This window comes from Galendromus occidentalis, unplaced genomic scaffold (genome assembly GCF_000255335.2).
Source record: "Galendromus occidentalis unplaced genomic scaffold, Mocc_1.1 scf7180000075508, whole genome shotgun sequence".
Taxonomy (NCBI): Eukaryota; Metazoa; Arthropoda; class Arachnida; order Mesostigmata; family Phytoseiidae; genus Galendromus; species Galendromus occidentalis.
In genome coordinates this window covers 193,872-212,120 of record NW_003803498.1, presented here as the reverse complement: position 1 = coordinate 212,120, position 18,249 = coordinate 193,872, and the positions used below count along the sequence as shown (strand labels likewise).

At 52.1% G+C, this 18,249-nt stretch overlaps 2 protein-coding genes across 2 annotated transcripts; both read left to right on the top strand.

The window, feature by feature from the left end:
* The first annotated feature begins 6,806 nt into the window (after window positions 1–6,806).
* LOC100909046 (uncharacterized) lies at window positions 6,807–10,426 on the top strand. Its single transcript, XM_003737364.2, has 5 exons — window positions 6,807–6,855; window positions 9,000–9,099; window positions 9,270–9,362; window positions 9,558–9,746; window positions 9,853–10,426. Exons 2-5 carry the CDS (start codon window positions 9,018–9,020, stop codon window positions 10,086–10,088), a joined length of 600 nt encoding a protein of 199 aa, XP_003737412.1. The 5' UTR covers window positions 6,807–6,855; window positions 9,000–9,017; the 3' UTR covers window positions 10,089–10,426.
* Window positions 10,427–13,596: 3,170 nt separating this feature from the next.
* On the top strand, window positions 13,597–17,808 carry LOC108863923 (uncharacterized). The gene is made up of 8 exons (XM_029110869.1): window positions 13,597–14,056; window positions 15,677–15,823; window positions 15,951–16,077; window positions 16,220–16,349; window positions 16,641–16,766; window positions 17,039–17,213; window positions 17,338–17,419; window positions 17,625–17,808. Exons 1-8 carry the CDS (start codon window positions 13,597–13,599, stop codon window positions 17,806–17,808), a joined length of 1,431 nt encoding a protein of 476 aa, XP_028966702.1.
* Window positions 17,809–18,249: the final 441 nt, after the last annotated feature.

Genomic DNA, 18,249 nt, shown 5'->3' with positions numbered 1-18,249 from the left:
TCAGAGGAAAATATTTGAGCTGTCATCAATACCGCTGATGGCTGCGCTGTCTCTTCATCGAAAGCTACATAGCTGGCCGAGGTTGGCTGCGCCTATGCACGTATCCGCAAGACAAGGTCTCTACTCAAGTGCGAGAGGCGCGGGTGCGTCGCGCCGTTTCGCAGCAGATCGGAGGGGGGTGGTTCCTCGGGACAAATCTCTCGCCTCTTCCCTCATGCTTCCGCAGTGAGGTAGAGTTGCCGAGGGCTCGGATGGCCGTGAAGCCCGTATTTGTCCCCTATAGGAGCATAAATGCAGGAAGATGCACAGTCGAACCCGCTCGAGAGTCGTGAGACACGGAAACTCAGAGAGGGCTCTCGAGAATATCCTGCTCCTTCTCATGACTAAAGTCTAGATCATGGGAGCCCATGAGGCCGGAAATCTCTGAGGGGTCTTCCATGCACCGTTTTCCCTCTGATATTCGAGTCTGCTGACGGGGAACTCGACCGTACATATGAAGAAACGTATAGGGGAGATTGGAACTCTCGATATTTTCGTCGGAAAGCATGCCTGGGAGACTCAACGTCTGCTCCGGCACCAATCTCCCTCCGTACCTCACTCTAGCGGAAGAATATGCCGTCAATGAAAATCCGAACTGACTGTCAATGTGAGAGCTCCCGGGGATGGCAAAGTCTCCACTTCATGCATGCGTTCCATCCCGTATAAGCGGTCCTCTAATACGTGGGTCCGACTTTATATCGATCATTTCTAGAAGTCCAATCGGAGCGGATGGCATCGTAGATCCGCAGAGCTCTGGGGTTTCTTTCGTCGATCCCGCGATCTTGCCTTCGTCTTCGACTCGGCCAAGACGCCAGACTGCGTCAATGTGAACGTGACTCGCGGAACGGGCCTGAGGGGCACGAGGAAGCACTCTGCTGTCCATGATCGCCTTTGCTTTCCGGGGGTATGGGAATATCACTTATATGTATATGAAGCACAGCAATGGCCTATCGTGTCGAGAGGCTATCGGCAAGACTCTCTCGCGAGATCCCCGGAGCCTTGCTCCATCTCGAAAACGGTAGTCGAATTATTCGTCAGAGGGAAATATTCCCCTCTGAAGGGGCTTTGGGACAGTCGTTGGATGAAAGAAGGTCGTTGACTTACTCAGGATAGAAGGAAAATTCCCATGTGAAATTATAATATACATCGTAAGATCCTGCTTCTCATCAAAAAATGATCAATCACTGGCTTTGCCAGTGGTATTGGGCACCGTGCCGCATCGTAGGTTCAGGTAGTCTGGCTGACCGCGACTTCCCTCTTATACCGGCCGCGGGTCGCGCACCCTGCCTGGAATCTCCCCGAGGCCAAGCTATGAGTGGTGGGGGAAAACTCTCCTTGGCAGGAAAGAATATGGGAAGGCCGCTTCAGAATAGACAATCAAAATAAATACCAGGAAGTAACTCCCAGAGATCGTGGTGGCCGAATCAGGTGGACTCTGACGACGTGACGTTAAGCTTCTCAAGCGAGAAAATCATTTTTTACCCTCAAAGCGCAAGTCGTGATCCAAGGCGTCGTGCCGATGCGCTCTCGGCGAACCTTTGAGCGTTCCGTTTTGGAAGCAATTACGGAGCCCTTCCCAACGTCATAATTATTGTGGTGAGCCGTCGTCTCTCGGGAATCAACCGGTGTCAATCAGCGGCACGCATCAGTTCTTCCCTGGGAGGTACGCATCGCAAGGTGTTCAATTAATGCCGTGGACATGAGAAGCTATCCCCGATCTCACGGACTTTGTTTTGTGGAGGATTCCGGCTAATCGAGTGAGACGGTTTTCATCTATGCCTCCACGAAACTTTGCGTGCCCTCGATAAGTCGATTTTTCCCCTGATCATTCAACGGGTAATCCGGAGAACCTACTGACGATTGACGCTCAATCTGATGGGGTCAAATTGATCGAGAGACAGTCTTAGAGAAGTTCATCATCGGAATTCTCAGAAATGAGAGTCTCGTGCTTGCGTTTGGCGTTGGTGCTAATGTCGTGTCCGGCAGCCTTATTCTGCCAAGAACTTGCTTTTGAGCCTACGACGAGCCCTTTGCCGGAGCCCCTTGTGCAGGACAGCCCAGAGTCTGATTCCCCGCTTTTCTACAACACTATTGGTTCGGATGGAGATGAAAGTGGAGAAGATGGCAAAAACTCGACTGAAAAAAGATCGAAAAAGTTGGGCAAGGCTAAAGGCCGGCCACGAGTGCAGAAGCCGATTAGCGTTTCGAGTCCGACGGTAGTGGGCGCATCCAAAGATCCGTCACCCCCGTTGCGACGGAGTGATCGATTCAAAGCGGGCGAGGCAGCAACAACCGAGAAACCCCCGATGGAATTCGCAAGTAAGGGACTCGCCCCGTGGTCAGACGTCTCGGATGTCGCCGAAGCCGCGACGGGTGCAGATGGAGAGAAAGGAGAAGACGGCCCCGGCCCGGTGTCAGTAAACGGTGGGGGAAGCGGAGGAGGTGGCGTTAGAGGCGGAGCGGGATCGCTGGCTTCTTCGGAAGCTGATGCAGAAGGAGGTCAGGGTGAGTTTCAGCCTCGGTGAATATTCGAGAATCCTAAGATTGACTCGTCAAAAGCAATTGAGAGAATAGAACCCTCTTTGACCCTTTCAGCCATCGATGTTTCGCCGCTCCAGATCGACGACTATGGCCTGCCACCCCCTCATCCGCCGTATCCTTTGAATCCAGACGATCCCTACAAGGCAGTTGCACCTTTCGAAGCGCATTTGACGCCACCTACCCCTATATTCGGGTATTCGCCGCATTATCCCCCAACGTGGTACAGAAGACGAGCGAATCCGTTCCTGTATTCACTTCCGCTTCCTCCTGTCAACCTTCCTCTGTATCGTCCCTCTCGCTTTTCGGCTACTGGCATGTATTCTTAGTAGAAAGAGGTGTAATAAAGCGGAAAGTTCCACTGAAGGGATGCGGATACTTCGGGCACCTAGGAGTGATTTTCATTCAAATTTCATTCTCAGAAACATGATACGGTAGGTCAGCATCATAGTTCTCAGAACTCCGGAGCCTTCACCCTTTCTCTCATCAAAGCCGGAAGGACCGTCACTAGTTGCATCTTTCATCCTGATTTGGTTCCTCCTCCACCTTGTGGGTCGCATCAGCAAGAAGATCACACATCACAACGCGTAGCCTAATCGGGGATCGGTACCTTGAGCGGCGATGCAAGTCTCTGATGATTCCTCGCGACTCGGATCTCCTGACCCGGATCCAGGATGGAAATCCGTGATCGACCGCGAATAATCTTCGAATTTCCCATGCCCATAGCCGTCTCCCGTCGCCCGTCCTTCGGGAACTCCCTAGTCTTGGAAGGTTCCGAGACTGTGCGACAACAAGAGCTTCCAGTTCGTTGTAAGTAGGTACTCTTGAGAGTGATTGGAAACGACCCACGCTCACGGATGAACTCTGCGGATCTCCGGATGGAACTTTCATTCCAGACTCCGGGAAGCGATGCTTGGATTTCTCTCTCTCTCTATTTGACAGATTCTTGCTCTGGAGGAAACATTCAGCTGCTACGGCTCGAGCTTCGTTCGCCAAAGGAACGACCCACAGCGCCTTTTGAAAATAATTTGATCCGGCGCGTTCAGCTCTGAAAAGTGGTTCCCCTGACTTCTTCGAGGCCGCTCTGGGACAGCTCTGCCGGTTTCTTTGTTGTCCGGGGCCAGAGTTCTCTCCAAGGGATGAGAAAACGGATTCGGGATGAAAGATACCCTTCTCTATTCTGGATCAGGAAGAAAAACACATTGCCTGCTTTTCTGTGCATGAGGAATGAGGATGGGACTTCGCGCTGCGAGAGGACCTCATTGGGAGATCCTACCCCATCGTCTGTGAGATCAGGACAGAATATGAGGTCCGGAAGCGGTAATGTGAACAGCACCTCTGCTATTCAGCGAACGCCGTGGATCATAGCTTCTTCTTTCTCTTTTTGGAAAAGCGGCTGGAAACACTCAAAATCGATCGATTTCGTGAATCTGAACAATGATTGGTCGCAGGGTATTTCTCTCTGAAACTGATAGTTTCCGAGCTATTGCTCGGATGCTGCGGACCTCACGTTCCAATGGGATGGAGCTCGAGTCATTCCGGCCCCACTCCCTGTGACTCGGACCCTTGTTGAGGATGATGATAGATCAGGACACTTAAACTGTCAAGTCTTTAGGACGACCATGCCCTGTCGGAATCTTTTGTGAAGGGAACGGAGCTCTCTGGGGACACACTGATTCTTCGATGACGGGTTTGCTACATTCCGTGGAATGCTGGAGAAATCTGATAGCGGCCCTCTGGGCCTCCAGGGATCGTTTCCCCGATGGGAAAGCTCCTCGAAACTAGGGATCATACACATAGGCCCTACTTCCAACGCCTCGAAGTGGGTTTGGGAACTACCGGACGGTTCGATCGCTTGGCAGGATCCTGCCCGCACGAAGAATCACAAACAGCCATCTTGGCCTTCGTCTCCGTGAGACCCGAAGCTCACAAACTTCCTGAGGTCATTCGTTGCAACTTGGAGATAGAGCGCGCCGGGAGACTTTCTGCAGACGGTCCATTGACGAGTGCGAGAGAGCTCCGACCCTCACTTTGAAAATCCTATGGTCGGACGAATGCAGTTTCAATAAGCGTGGCTTCTTCGATCGAAAGAACACACGTCATTGGTCAACGGCGGAGGACGGATGCATCACAGAGACCAACGCTCAGGAGCGGTTCAGTTTACAAGTTTGGTGTGGACTCCCTGGCTCCCGGATAGTGGGACCGCACTCCTACAGCGGAACTCTCAGCAGTTTCGGGAACCGACGATTCCCACAGAATGAATTAATCGCCTTCTTGGACGACTCGCCGCTCAAATCGCGAAGAGAGACGATTCTAGCGCAGGAGAAAGGATCACACCACAATTAGATTACTCAATTAGACACATCGATAGGAGCTCACAAAACCGGATAGATTCGATTCTGTTCCTTTACGCTCGCTTCCTCCTGTCCAAACCAATCTCGGACGATTCCCCGAAAACAGTTTCTATACACGGACGGAAAATCGCATCCGTTCACACTGGGATTCTTCCGTTGAGTTGCAGTCCTGCTGAGTCCTGTCTTTTCGATGCATGTCGACATGTCCTGCATCGAAAATTTCGATCGACCCCGAGCCGAGGCTCAGCCGAAAGACACGAGGACAACACCGGATATCGCGTATTCTGTCGAACGCCTCATCCTCATCAAATTGAACCCGGCGCCCTTCGTTCTCATCCAGGGATTCCAACTGCTGTCCATCGCCGTATCCCTGTTCCCGCCGAGGTCGAGGAGTCTGTGGTATTTGCGGCGGCATTTGCAAAGGGTCGGAGATCCTAACACCACACCGTTCACTCTAGCAACCATTTCGGGATTTATGTAATATCCTACGGTGCGGAAGATGTCGGGTACTGTGCACAACTTCAGGATCTCCAAAGCTCTGTCGCGTGGGGGCGGTTGAGCGGTGGAACGACGCAGACCACGCAGAATCCGATACAGCGGTTGGTCAAGCGCATGACGAGGTTCTTCGTGGAGACGTCCGCGGAAGAAACTTGCAACAAGCTCAAGGAGATCTTGAACAAATTATCTTTCAACTACAAAGTCAACGGCTTGGAATTCACCGTGGCGTTCGCGTTTATGGACTCGAGATCGCTGCGCTGGAAGATAACGCGGACGGACTCATGGGCAAGGGATTCGGGAGGAATGTGTGAAACATTGGCATACATATGTGGCCACCAGCCACTCTTTCAACCGAGCCGGACGTTTTACGATGCAGTTCGTGGGTTCTGGAGCTGGGTCTATATCCCCGCCGCGCCGTTCCTACAGCGATCTCCGCCTGACGGAGACCACTCGTGTGAAGGGAGCCATCGGGGCCTCCCCTTCACGGAGGCGAGATCCGGACAGTTTCTAACGAATGGCGGAAAGCCCGACAGATGTCCCCTGTGCTATAGATTACAGGATACCCCAGCCGAAGGAGTAGGAGGAGGCTCGAGCGCTTGGAGTGGAAGGAACGAACGCATATATCATGTCTCCTACCTCTCTCTGTCAGCTGTCAAGTCACAACTATCTCAACTGAAGAGATGAGTAGGCACCTCACCTCATGGGACTCTTGATGGTAATGGAGAAGCCGATTTCAGAGCGCAGCTCGTACTCTTCCCGATGAGCAGGCGGTGCTGATTGAACAGCCCGATGTTTCTTGGACCCATGAGGAAAGCCTGAGCATCGGCCATCCACCAGAGACTCACTCAGCATTGTCTATAAGAGCTTGAGCATGCGGTCCGAGAAAGATTCATGAACATGAGTCGATGGGCCGCCCAATGGACTTCCGGCGCCAGACGAAAATCATCAGCATCGTGGTCTCTCCACGACTTTCGCTCTCCGGGAATCCCATGATTCCTAAGAGACAGAAATCCCTATGGAGTTCCATGGACCATCTATCATTCAAGAGAACGGCGTTTCTCCGTTCTCCCGTTCCTATTTACGACTCGCGGTCCTGTGCTTCTGGTGATTCAGCTGATAGGACTCTGCCGGAGAGAGCGACACCTGGCGGTAACTGTGGAGATCTTGAATGGTATGGAATGGAATTTCCGAGATAAACTCACCCGATCCTGGAAAACATACTGGATGTGCGCCCGATCGCGAACTTCTCCGCAAGGGCAGCAGCTTTCTCCGAGATCAGACCGCAGAATCTTGACGCCGAGTGACCGGCGAGACTGGGTTTTGAATTTCGCGCGGAAGACACGAAACTGTTCATCGGGTTGTTCCGAGCAAAGTTTCTTCTCAAGACTTACGTTGGTGCAAACAACTCTCTGGACTTCTTCGAAAGGTATTCAGAAAATCCCCGAACAATTACTATCGATTTTCGACGATCGGTCTAGTTTAATCCGACGACGAAAAGTCTCCGTTGTGTCGGATCTCGGACATCGAGTACAGCAAGACTCTTCTTAATGGCGCTCCAGCATCTTGAGACTTGCGTCGCGGGAAACTCTTGCCTATCGAGCCCTATCACCTCGTCTCCCGCTTCAGCTCCGGTATCGATGGAACGCCTGGGCCTTCGGAGGTTCTTCGAGCCTTCTTTAAGCCTTATGAGTAGGTATCGGAATATTTCGCGGTGGAAGATCACCGGGATCGCGATGAGGAATCTCGAAGTTCGCGAAAAAAAACCGAAGTCCCCTCGGAATCGCGGAAAATCGTGGAGTTTGCTCCGAATTCGCGACGAGAGCTGCTACCTGTAGTGTCAGGTGTCAGCTCCCTCCTACTTGTGTAGCGGCGGGCACAGCCAATCGGTAGTACCAGGTGCCTCGGTAGGGACGTGCACATCCGATCGAGGGAAAGATCCCGCTCGACGGAGTATAAAAAGCGCACTCGAATTAACCAGCTTGATGCTGCCCAACGACGCGGGTGTATTCCCATCGATGACGCTAGACACTATACTGGCGCAGTCCGACAAAAGCGACAAGTGTGGGGACGAAAAGTCATCGGAATACTCAGACTTAGCGTGACAGACAGATATCCAGGTGCAAAGTGCGAAATGACTGATAACGGTGGAGTGTTCGCGCCGGCAGCGTTCTGGTCAGATGAGGGATCGTCGCCCCCGATACCGTGGGAGGAGTGGATTGAAAACTTCGAAGTTTATCTGATCGCTCGCGGAAATACGTCGACATGGACCGTCGAGAGGAAGGTAGCCACGCTGAAACATTGTTTAGGTGTGGCAGGTCACGCGGCCTACCGGGAAATCGAAAGTATGCCAGCAGTAGGAGCAACCGAATACGAGAAAGTGGTGTTCAGACTGTCCAAGAGGTTTGCGGTGGAAAAAGGCCTGGCGGCAAGAAGAATGGATTTCGCAGCGCGCAAACAAAATCAGGGAGAAAGCGTGCGGGAGCTCGTCGGAGCCCTCAGAAAACTTGCGGGAAAATGCATGTTCCCAATCACCGCCGACGATGCGATCATAACCCAACTCACGGTGAATACCACCAGCGACGCTGTGCGCGAAAAGTTACTGAACGCGAAAGAAGGAACTCGAATAAACCAGCTTGATGCTGCCCAACGACGCGGGTGTATTCCCATCGATGACGCTAGACACTATACTACCGAAAACGGATAAGCTTCGCGAGTTCCACTTTGGCGGCGCATCATGATCCGTGTTTCCGAGCTCGTGGCTGATCTCAGGCGATGGCCCTGTTGAATTTCGAGACACCTTCGGTTTTCAGAGCTCGACTCCACGATCTGACTGAGCAGAGATTCCTCCGAGCTCTTCGAAGAAGGTTCGATCCAATATCGAGTATAGAAATGACGAATTTCGCGGAAATCGCTGAACCCCCCGGGAATTGCAAATTATTTCCCATAAGACAGATTCCGTGAAGCTCGACAGGGTACTCCACAACTTGGTGGAGCGACAAAGATCGTGGCATATTTGGAAAATACAATCCATGCGACGGTCCACACTGCTGTCGAAAGCTCCAGATCCGTGGGTGGGAGATCACCGACCTCGATGGTCCGGTGTGCTTCAGACGTTTCGGTGTGATATGGAAATTGAAATCGATATCTGGAGACGCAGGTGGAAGTTGCAGACAATTGATTGGTAGATCCCGAGATCTTTCCTAAGGGGCTAATCATGGGACCCGACAAGAGTCGCTTCTCATGGCACTCCGCGGGTCACTAGAGTTCGCAACGCCGGCTCCCTGTCGTCCGAAACTTCCGTGGGCGGGTCCGCATCCGGTATGGAGCTCTCAAGTCGACCTTAGGAGGGGCGGAGGCTGAAGGGGCTGAAGCCCCCTCCCCGATGGTCCCTTCGTAATGCTGTAGTATAGGAGCGAATCAGCATATTGGATTTCTGCCCCGTGCGGAGACCCGATCTATCCCCCCCAAGAAATCTCCTGCGTACGCCGTTGGTCGACTATTTGTGAGGAGATGAATCGGATAGATTCTCCCGTAATGCTGATCATTGATCATATGATCATCTCTCCTCAGAATCTCGCACAGCAAAAGATGTCTCCGGAAGAAATTTTCGACTTGGAATGTCAATGCAGGTATTGCAAGGATCAGCGGATCTTCGAGCGTATAAACAAAGGTGAGCCATTGCCTCTTTTGATATCTCTGACCCATTGCTGAAGCGTCCCTCGATTATGGGAGGACCCCCAGCCTGATTCGATGGGCTCGCAAATCGATAAGTTCTGACGGACTGCTTCCGAAGTTCAGTGAGGCTTCCGTTCACTTTCTTATGTACCGTTCTCCTCCCAGGCTTCAAATTCGTGGGAGGCCTGCTGGTCACCACCTTTCTGTGTGAAGTCGCCATTCTGGCTGCCCCCGCCGCGCTCGGTCTTGCAGGATATGGTGGGTATCGATCTTATTCACTCGGAGGCAATAGACTGCGGCATTGGTTTCTAACTGATACCGAGTCTGCGGGGGCCGAATGATCCCAATTGCGTGAGGGGGGAGTAAAACTTCCCGAGCCGCGCCTCGGAGCCCGAAGCAATCCCAGGATTCTGGTCGGAACTCTAATCTTCATTTTCCTCCCTATGATCACAGGCGCTAGAGAAGTTCGTGCGGTCTCATGGGCGACCAGAGCTCGATCGTGGATCGGAAACATATGGGCAGGGCGCGCGCTCACCACGGTGACTTCCACGGCTGCGAGGAGGACGTTGAGCCCGGCAGCGGCGAGCGGGATACGAGCTGTCTTCCACACGATATACCTCGGCGGCGCCGCCGCCGGATCACGTAGGGATCAGATAACGAGCTGAAGGGGAAATATCGCTGCCTTGAACGTACTCACTCTCGACAGGTCTAACGAGCCCGCTCTGAAAATTTTCTCTGTCTCCGACAGTGGTCAATACCGATAAGGACGGGGATCCCGCAGTTCCCGATACAGAAGAAGCATGGGACAATCTAATCAATGAAGCTATCTCGAGAGGCCTGATTTGTGGGGAGTGCATGAAGAGGTGCGACTCCATGCTCCGAGGACTTTGTGAATCTGTTTGCAAATGTGGTCTTCTGTTGGCTCCGGGAATGAGCGGGTACATTGAGGAATGGTCGTCAGGCTTGCCGGAGCTCGTTCTCTAAGCGTAATCGATAATACGTCAAGCTCACGACGGGTCTGCGAGAAGGGAATGCAATCCACGAATGAAGGATCAATACTTCTTTCGGAGGAGATGATCGTTTGGCCAGGAACAGCTGTGGATGATATCCGCAGGAAGTTCGTGGAGCCCTGCCAGCGATCCAAATAGACGACTCGACTCTCCCCGATACCAACCAGTCCGGGCCTCGCTGTGGCGAAATCGTGGGACTTATGATCAAGAATGTTCCCATTCTGGTGCGGTTGCACCATGCGAGGCGGCCAGTAAGCCGCCGGCATCGCAAGAACAGACATCGAAACCCATCGGAAGTAGACAATGCTACAAGCGTCTCCTACTCGGTCTCGACATACATATGTATCCACCGGACTCATACTATCTGTTCATCGATAGAGTATCACTCTTGATTACTGATTTTGCTTTCGGACTCTTCCCTCAAGGGGACGAGTAATCTAGTTTCAGCCCTCTCCGCACGGGACATATTTGCTTTATAGTCGAGCATACTCGGATCCTCATGACAGGTCGATGATCGATCAAATAAATTGCTTTTCTCGATTCGCCTTATTTTCATTCAGATCTCACTCAAGAGGTTTTGACAGCTCTTAAAGCCCTCCATCGGCTCAGAAACCCTCCCGCCGACCTGCATCCGAGCAAGGCGAAAGGTTCCATGACTTCGCGCCATGGGGACTGCTTCCCCAATCTCAATGCTAGTGCGGAGAAAATGAAACCAATGCTGGGAACGACCCAATCCAAAGACATAAGGCCCTATCAGGTTGTCATTTTTCCCTCTGTTACAAATCTGCGATAAATCGACAATAGGAACGTTTCGACTCTTACCCGAAGGGTATGCCCTTATGCTGTCCGGCTCATCTCAAGCTTGTTTGTCTCTGTGCCATCGCCCTCGAATAGAGACTCATCGATAGAGCTACTTCATCGCGGAAATTGCTTCGAAAACGTCGCTAGGGGTTCATGGACGTCGAGTCATGAACGAAGACAGGCGGCTCCCAGATGTTATCCCTTTCGAATCAGCTTACTCCAACTTAGGGACTTCCCCTTCCCGATAATCGGATAGAGATCGGTCCGTCTCCTACGTCCCACAGCGTCTTTACAGAATTCTCCAGCGCATTATCTGTTCAGCCGGTGGGTTCAATGTCACGGATTCATCCTGGTTATCGCTCGGAGAGAGCTTCCCATGCACTCTACTCAATCTAATCAGGATCACCTCTGAGCTTTCGGTCAATCAGGTGAAGATTTCCCCTCATTCTGGAAGAAGTCTTCACTACGATGCCCAGGTGCGGCACGCGGAATTGATGGGCGCATCGAATTCTGCATATCTGACCATCTAGACGCGCCGTTTTCGCGCTTGTGAATGATTTCGTCAGGTTTCCGAGTTTGGCGGGCCCTTCGCGTAACTCGTCGAAACTATTGTCAAGAGTCGATCGCTAAATCGAGCCTGTCTCTTATTGGAACGAAGCAGACGCCCTGAGCAAAGCATCTTGTGTCAAGTGTGCTGCTGCAAACAAACCATCCTTTCCTTGAGTGAGGTCCATGTGCAAAGCCCTTTCTCCTTGCAAGTCTTCACAGTAGATCAGAGATCAATGTTTGCATAAAAATCATCCTGGAGCTGGTCTTTGAAATCCAGACACGGGCTCCATGGAAAACGAGTGATCGGCACTTGACTTCGCTATCATCATTTTTGTTCTTACCAACAATACGTGGATACCGACATTGATATTCGAGACGCTCCTGACTCGCTCACCCACGGTATTCCCTTGAGCGTGCGCCCCTAGCCTCAAGCCATCATCCTTCGTCAATGTCGCGCATATTCTGAATGGTGGGAAGCGTCGCAATCGCTGAATTTCCTCAGGTCCAATCAAGTGACGTTAATGGCTCAAAGTTCGTCAATGAATCGGAGTCCAGCATAAGGAGACAAGATGGAGCTCGATGCTGAAGACGGCTCCATCCGTTCGCACTGGGAGAAGGGCTCTTTAGAGACTGACTAAGCTGTGCGAACCCTGTACTTGGCCCTCGGATGTTGAAGGCATCCAGCCGATAGATCCGCGAGTATCCCTTCAGCGTATGATCCCGAGCTCATCAAATCCAACACTATCCACTCTCTCCCCCTGGGTGAAAAGCCTTAGATTTTTTCTAGTGGGTATAATTTACATGAGCCCCACACTCCAGCTGAATGCTCCGACCTTCTGGGTAGTGCGTCAATGCATTTTTTCCGATGGCTCCTTCGCCTTTCCCTCCTCCCCCCCTTCCCCTCAGTCCCCTCCCCGTTCTCGCACTCGCAGCTCTTTTTGAGAATTATTGGGTCACCCCTTTGCGAGCCGCTCCATCAGGCAAAACAAATCAGGCTCGAAGCTCCTATGGGCCGCGTCCATGCCATTTCACTCGGCTGTTTCGCGACTCTTACACCGGATATGGTCAACGGGATCCGAGCGCTTGGTCAGCTTATGTGTCTCGGAGACGCCCTTGGGGAACTCATGAGCCTGAATTCCCCACGGCATGACTCGCAGAATCGAGAGGTAATTCCAAACTCCGTCCCGAGTGCAAAGATTACATGAAATTATCCTCTTTTCCAGTGTGCGGGAGGGAGCTCTATCGAACCTCCGGACTCCATCGAGCTCCGACGAATCGGAGAATAGTGACAAACGTGGAGATCGCCACAGGATCTTGCGTCCCGGGGTGCTCTCCCCTTCTCAAACCCTGGACCGACCCTGCAATTTCCGCAAAAAGCAGTCGTGTCTCTCCATTGAGGGAGCAACAGACTGGGTCCACGTCCCTGGCTTATCCTCGCTAGTTCCCCTTACCATATCTGAGAACACAGCTCGATTTCATGAGAAAATTGGGACTGAGAATTCATTCAGATAGCATTTCCTTCACTGGATTGCTGCGACTTTCCTCCGAGTTCCTATAGAAATTACAATGGTGAATTTCAGCGTTCGGGGGTTGACTTCCATGTCACTCCCCCATAACTCCAGCTCGTCGCCGCAGAACCAATGGATAATGGAGTGATCCTTCGGGTCCTTCGTTCCGCTCGTGCGGTCCACGGAGGAGGTCCTTATCCTCGATTGGCCTGATTTCTCAAAACTGCTTGGGACTCGTCCATACATGTCTCGCAGTATTTCCAAGGCCAGCAATTTATGATCGAATTTTCACCCTGGGGCAAACAGATCACGGAGAATAAGCGGGCAATGTTCTCTCTCTCTTGACGCTGACTGTTCCGGAACGACCATCTGCTGAGTAGGCAGTCAATTTATTGAAGGAGAACCCACACCCTCCGTGATTCACAGTGCACACCTCCGGAGTTCTGCACCAAAATTCCTCGTAATTCGTATAGCGCATGTCCGTGCGGAACTAACGTGAAGAGACCTCTCGCTTCGAATCGACCGCATGGCCAGCGACCTCAACTCAGTTTGGGACAGACGACTCCTGAGAGACCTGTGTACCCAACCGCACAGCCGGGTGGATGAAGTGCGATAATTTCGACTATGAGGTGGTTGAAGGTGGTTTTAGTGGTGTGCTCTCTCACATCGAGCTCGAATGCACGACGACCGATCGTGATAACCGTGGTGGCCAGCGAACTTCAGGAACAGTATGCGACAGCAGCCCAGATGGCTTTGGCTCGCTTTCAGCTGAACGCTTCCGACGTTCAGATTAACATTGTGGATTCAAAATGCGATTACACAAAAGCAGTGGCACCTCTGATTCTTCGGAGGGACACGATAGACGTGCTCGTAGTAGAACCGAAGTGTCGAGAGGTCGCTTGCAAAGTGGCCGACTTCGCCTCCGAATGGCAAGTTCCCGTTGTGTCGCCGATTCCGCTGAAAAGAACGGAGCGAAAGCGATCCCTGATCTTGCTGAGCATCGAGTACAAAACCTATGGACTATTGCTGCAGAAACTATTCGACCACTTCAGATGGAATAGAGCCGCCTTCCTAACTAGCCCGCGTGAGTGATGAGCGTTTGAGATGAATAATTATGCCGTCGCGTGTCGTCGAGATTTCCAGCGAATCGACAGCTCATTGTGGGATGTGTCAAGGACTTACGCCGCCGGGGTCGGACCACGTGTCCCTCTTGCCTATCCCTTCAATTTAAACTGCAAAACGCATCAAGCCGATCCAACTGGCTTATCGATTTTCTCAAATTTAGGAGCTTGCCGTTTAGATTAGATGCCTAACTCGGTTTCCCGCCGACTATTTCGGAATATCCGATACGAGACATTGCGGCTTGCTTCACCTTGTTCTCTCCCTGATCCTGAAGCTTCTCCGGAGGGCATCGGTCGTTTTTTTCTCCGCGAGGAACTCCTCGAGGAGATATTCATGGGGAACGGTATTCGAGTTCACTGCAGAAACTTCCCTCGAGTTTCGGGGGGATGACATTGGACTTCATGCTGCGGCGCCCGTTGCAGTCGACGCCATGCGTATAATTCCGTGGATTCTGAAGTATACGCATATACGTCGCTTCATTTATGGGCAGTGCCGCCCAGTTATTCTTTGTAGGCCCGTGTCTTCAGAATGAGGTACACAGAACACGAGCCACGGTGTATAATTCATGGAGTTACCTTGCTAGTCCGTCGGAGCAACTTCATGAATTAAGCACCTCAAGATGAATTATGCGCGGCTTATCCATCAACACGGTCCGCTGCCTGCGAACTCGAGCTCATCTCCTCGGAGCATCACCTGACTGTCCCTCCGCGGATGCTCTGGACTACCCATATCGTGTTGCTGCCTGGATCCCCGATCGCCCCCCCACTCCCATATACGGAATATCGAAATGCATATGAGCCTCGATAGGGATGACTCCGGCAGCTCAAACGCCGCGTCGAAACACGGAATCCGACGAGCTCGATTCAAGCCCCTAGAATTCGGAATCGATTCCCTACGAGCATCGTATATCGTGCTCGCAAGATTCTCGCAGAGCTTGCTCGTCCAAATCCTCGACTACGTTCGGATGTCCGATGACGAGCTCCACCGATTCGTAGCCGCCTCTAGTGGGCCAAGGTAAAAGGATAGAACATCAAACAGAACGACGCTGTCGAAATATTGATCTTCATACGACACTGGCTCTGCGCGAGACTCCCATCGGAGAAAGCCAGCAGACATGAGTTTTTCCTCTTCGCTTCACATTATCTAGTCGGGCATCGTATGATCTCGCCGATCGACAACGACCGGTCGAAGCTTCAGTCGAGCTGACGGTCGAAGCCCGTTAGCGACAACATTCGAGGAAACTACCCTCATATCCAAACTTTATGTGGACGCGACTGGATGCGGCTCCTCGTATGCAGGCTCTGACTAGGATGAGCCCACGCCTGGGGTTCCCGGCCCTGGCGAGAACGTCTAAGCACTTGGACCAAATATCGTGTTTGAGGTCCATCGTGAGAGAATGAGTCCCGTCGTTACGAAGAACAAATCAATTTGATGTGGTTGAAGGTGCGGACATCGGATCGATGGACCGTGTGCTAGTGAAAAACGCGAGAATAGAGCGCAGAAATCCGTACGCATCATCGTGTTCAACAACGTCGGGAAAGCCTCGGCCTGTTATTCACAAGGAATCATTTTCCATCCCCAGTGGACCCGGAGTGCCCCTCGGCCGTGACCGAGGTCTACAATCTATTGATGCGGTCGAATAACTCAATATCGCACTATATCTACGAGGAAAGACTCAAGCCTCCAGATTATAAGGAGATTTTGTTGAAAACGGCGTACTATGCCAAAAGTGAGTCCCTAGAGGTATCGATAGGAGCAGAAACAGTCAACTATACGCTGACTCATTCGGGTCAAAACGAGGTCTTTGATCCTCGATTCTCGATCTGAGACTATTCACGTGGTAACCTTGATTTCAGTCGTGATAACTTGCTTGACCGAGCCCGAGCTGCGTCGCTTGTTGAAGGCATCCGAGGATCTGGGGTATTCAGACACCGGTCGAATGTACTTCATAAACATCCAACTCCCCGGCAAACACTTTTCTGAGTGAGCGCGCGGAATTTATTTGTGTTTCCAATTCAGCGCAACGTATACGTTATTCTGAAATTGTCTGAGCTCGGAGTCTAGTCATCCGGCGCGAAGGAAATGGGGTTGCAAAATTAGACCACGGTATGCCCTCCCTTTTCAGGCATCTCCCGCATTCCCAAAACTTATTGAATATTCGCATTAAACCGATGCCACGAGGACAGATCATCCGAGAACAAATCAAGAAAAGAGTAGAATTCCTTAGCGAAGCGAACTATACCAAGTTGATCCAGGTGAGAGTCTTGATTGGATGAACGGGAGAGAGCCCAATCGACGAAGGAGTCGATCGGTCCAATTAATCGCCTTGAGAGGTTCGTGAGCGCATCGAGTGGAACCTACTCACTGATGAATATCGATTCAATATCGATCGTCTCCAAGAGGAGAGGCTGCTCCATTCACTCGGTGTTCCTTAGCGAAACCTTGTGGGATCGATTCCAGCGGATCGATTCTCGTCCCTTGAAGACCCTGTGCTCCGAAGGCATTGTCGAAGCGAATTCATGATTCAAATTCGATTTCGGCCGTAGGTCTACGATGCCGTGTTCCTGTATGCTTCCGTGCTAGTCGAGCACCGCGACGATCCCAACACGCCGAGAGACATGCTAGAGCGGCTGCTGAAGAAGTCTTCCTTCAATTCGGGCACCACAGAAGAGGTACATGCATGTAAATGGCCACAGTACAGCGGCGTAGCCTGGATTTTTTTTCGGGAGGGTGAGGGGGGCGATCGGATGATCGGCCGCTCCTTCAACGTAGGGGGTATGGAGGGAATATGACGTCCGGTCGGGAGGCGATCGGCCCATCGCCCCCCCCCCTCTCCTGGCTACGCCACTGGTACACAGTACATCTAGATTCTCTTGTTTCCATCTATCTCATCGATCCTACGATCGAAAAATCAAGGCTCGAACTCGATTTTCTGGCGTTCTAGGTTCCTCTGTCGCATGGGCGACCCCAGTTAGAGCTCCAGGTTGTCGCCTACGAAGCGACCGTTCCAAAAGTAGTTTTCGTATTGGGTGGCGACACGGGTGACAGATTGGTGCAAGTGCGGCAGGTGAATTGGATCGAGGGTCACGCTCCCGACGACCAACCTTGGGGCGATCCCGGTAAGGACCGGGGAAGTTAGTACCGCGCTTCCACAGCGACTACTGCCTTAACCCTCCGCATCTAATTTGTTTATTCTCCGGCTCGACGCGGAAATGGGCAGAATTAATTTCGTCGGAATTACAGATCTTCCACAGATGGCCATCGTTTTCGCCGCATTAGGAGCGTTCATCATCGTCCTCGTCGTAGCATTTCTGCTCATCCACAGGTACGCGTCCACGTTGTCGAGACAGTGGTCCACTGTCTAGTGCCGCTCGCGGTATTTCTCGCTGCCAGCTACGCCAAGCCAACCTGCCTGGGCAGATGCTGCTCGTTTTCCGCTTAGGTTCCTGCTTCGCAAATGTAAGCCGCTCCCCTACCTTAGGCACAGCTCGCTGCTCCCTCTGGTCTTATTATTTTCGCGCCCGTTCCAGGTGGATAAAAGCCAACTCGATCGTGACTGGACTCCCAGACGAAGACAACGTGGAAGACGCTCCGAAAGACGTCTCGCAGGAGAACCAAAACCGCACCTATCGATCCACAAGCCCATCGCATGTTCGTTATACATTATTGAACCCTCGCGACCTCGCGATTCCAGACGAGAGATCCGCCCGGTAGTCCACAGGGTCCAGCTCCGTGTCCGGGCCATCGGACACCGAACCGCCGGAGAGCAGCCAGACTCTATTGTAATAATACCCTTGTTCGACCGAATGATCTTGAATATATTGTATTCATTCGAGCGCTCCATTAAATTGACCGCACCGTGGAAATCATGGGACATCCGCTGGAAGTCTGCGGCTCTGTCTGCGAATTTCCCGAGACTTCCTTGTGAGTTGTGAACCCTGGCCTGCATCTATCCCTCAGCTGACGATGAGCTCGGAGAATTCACGACCCCTCTTCAACCTGGCCGTAATCAAGGAGGGCGCCCGATCTGTATCCGATCGAGGTCGCCGAGGGAGCGAAGACCAATGCAGGAGAGTCTGATGATTCACTCACGAAGGAACAATGGGGTCAGAGGAAAATAATCAGGTGCTCTCTGAATTAGAACGGAACGGAAGC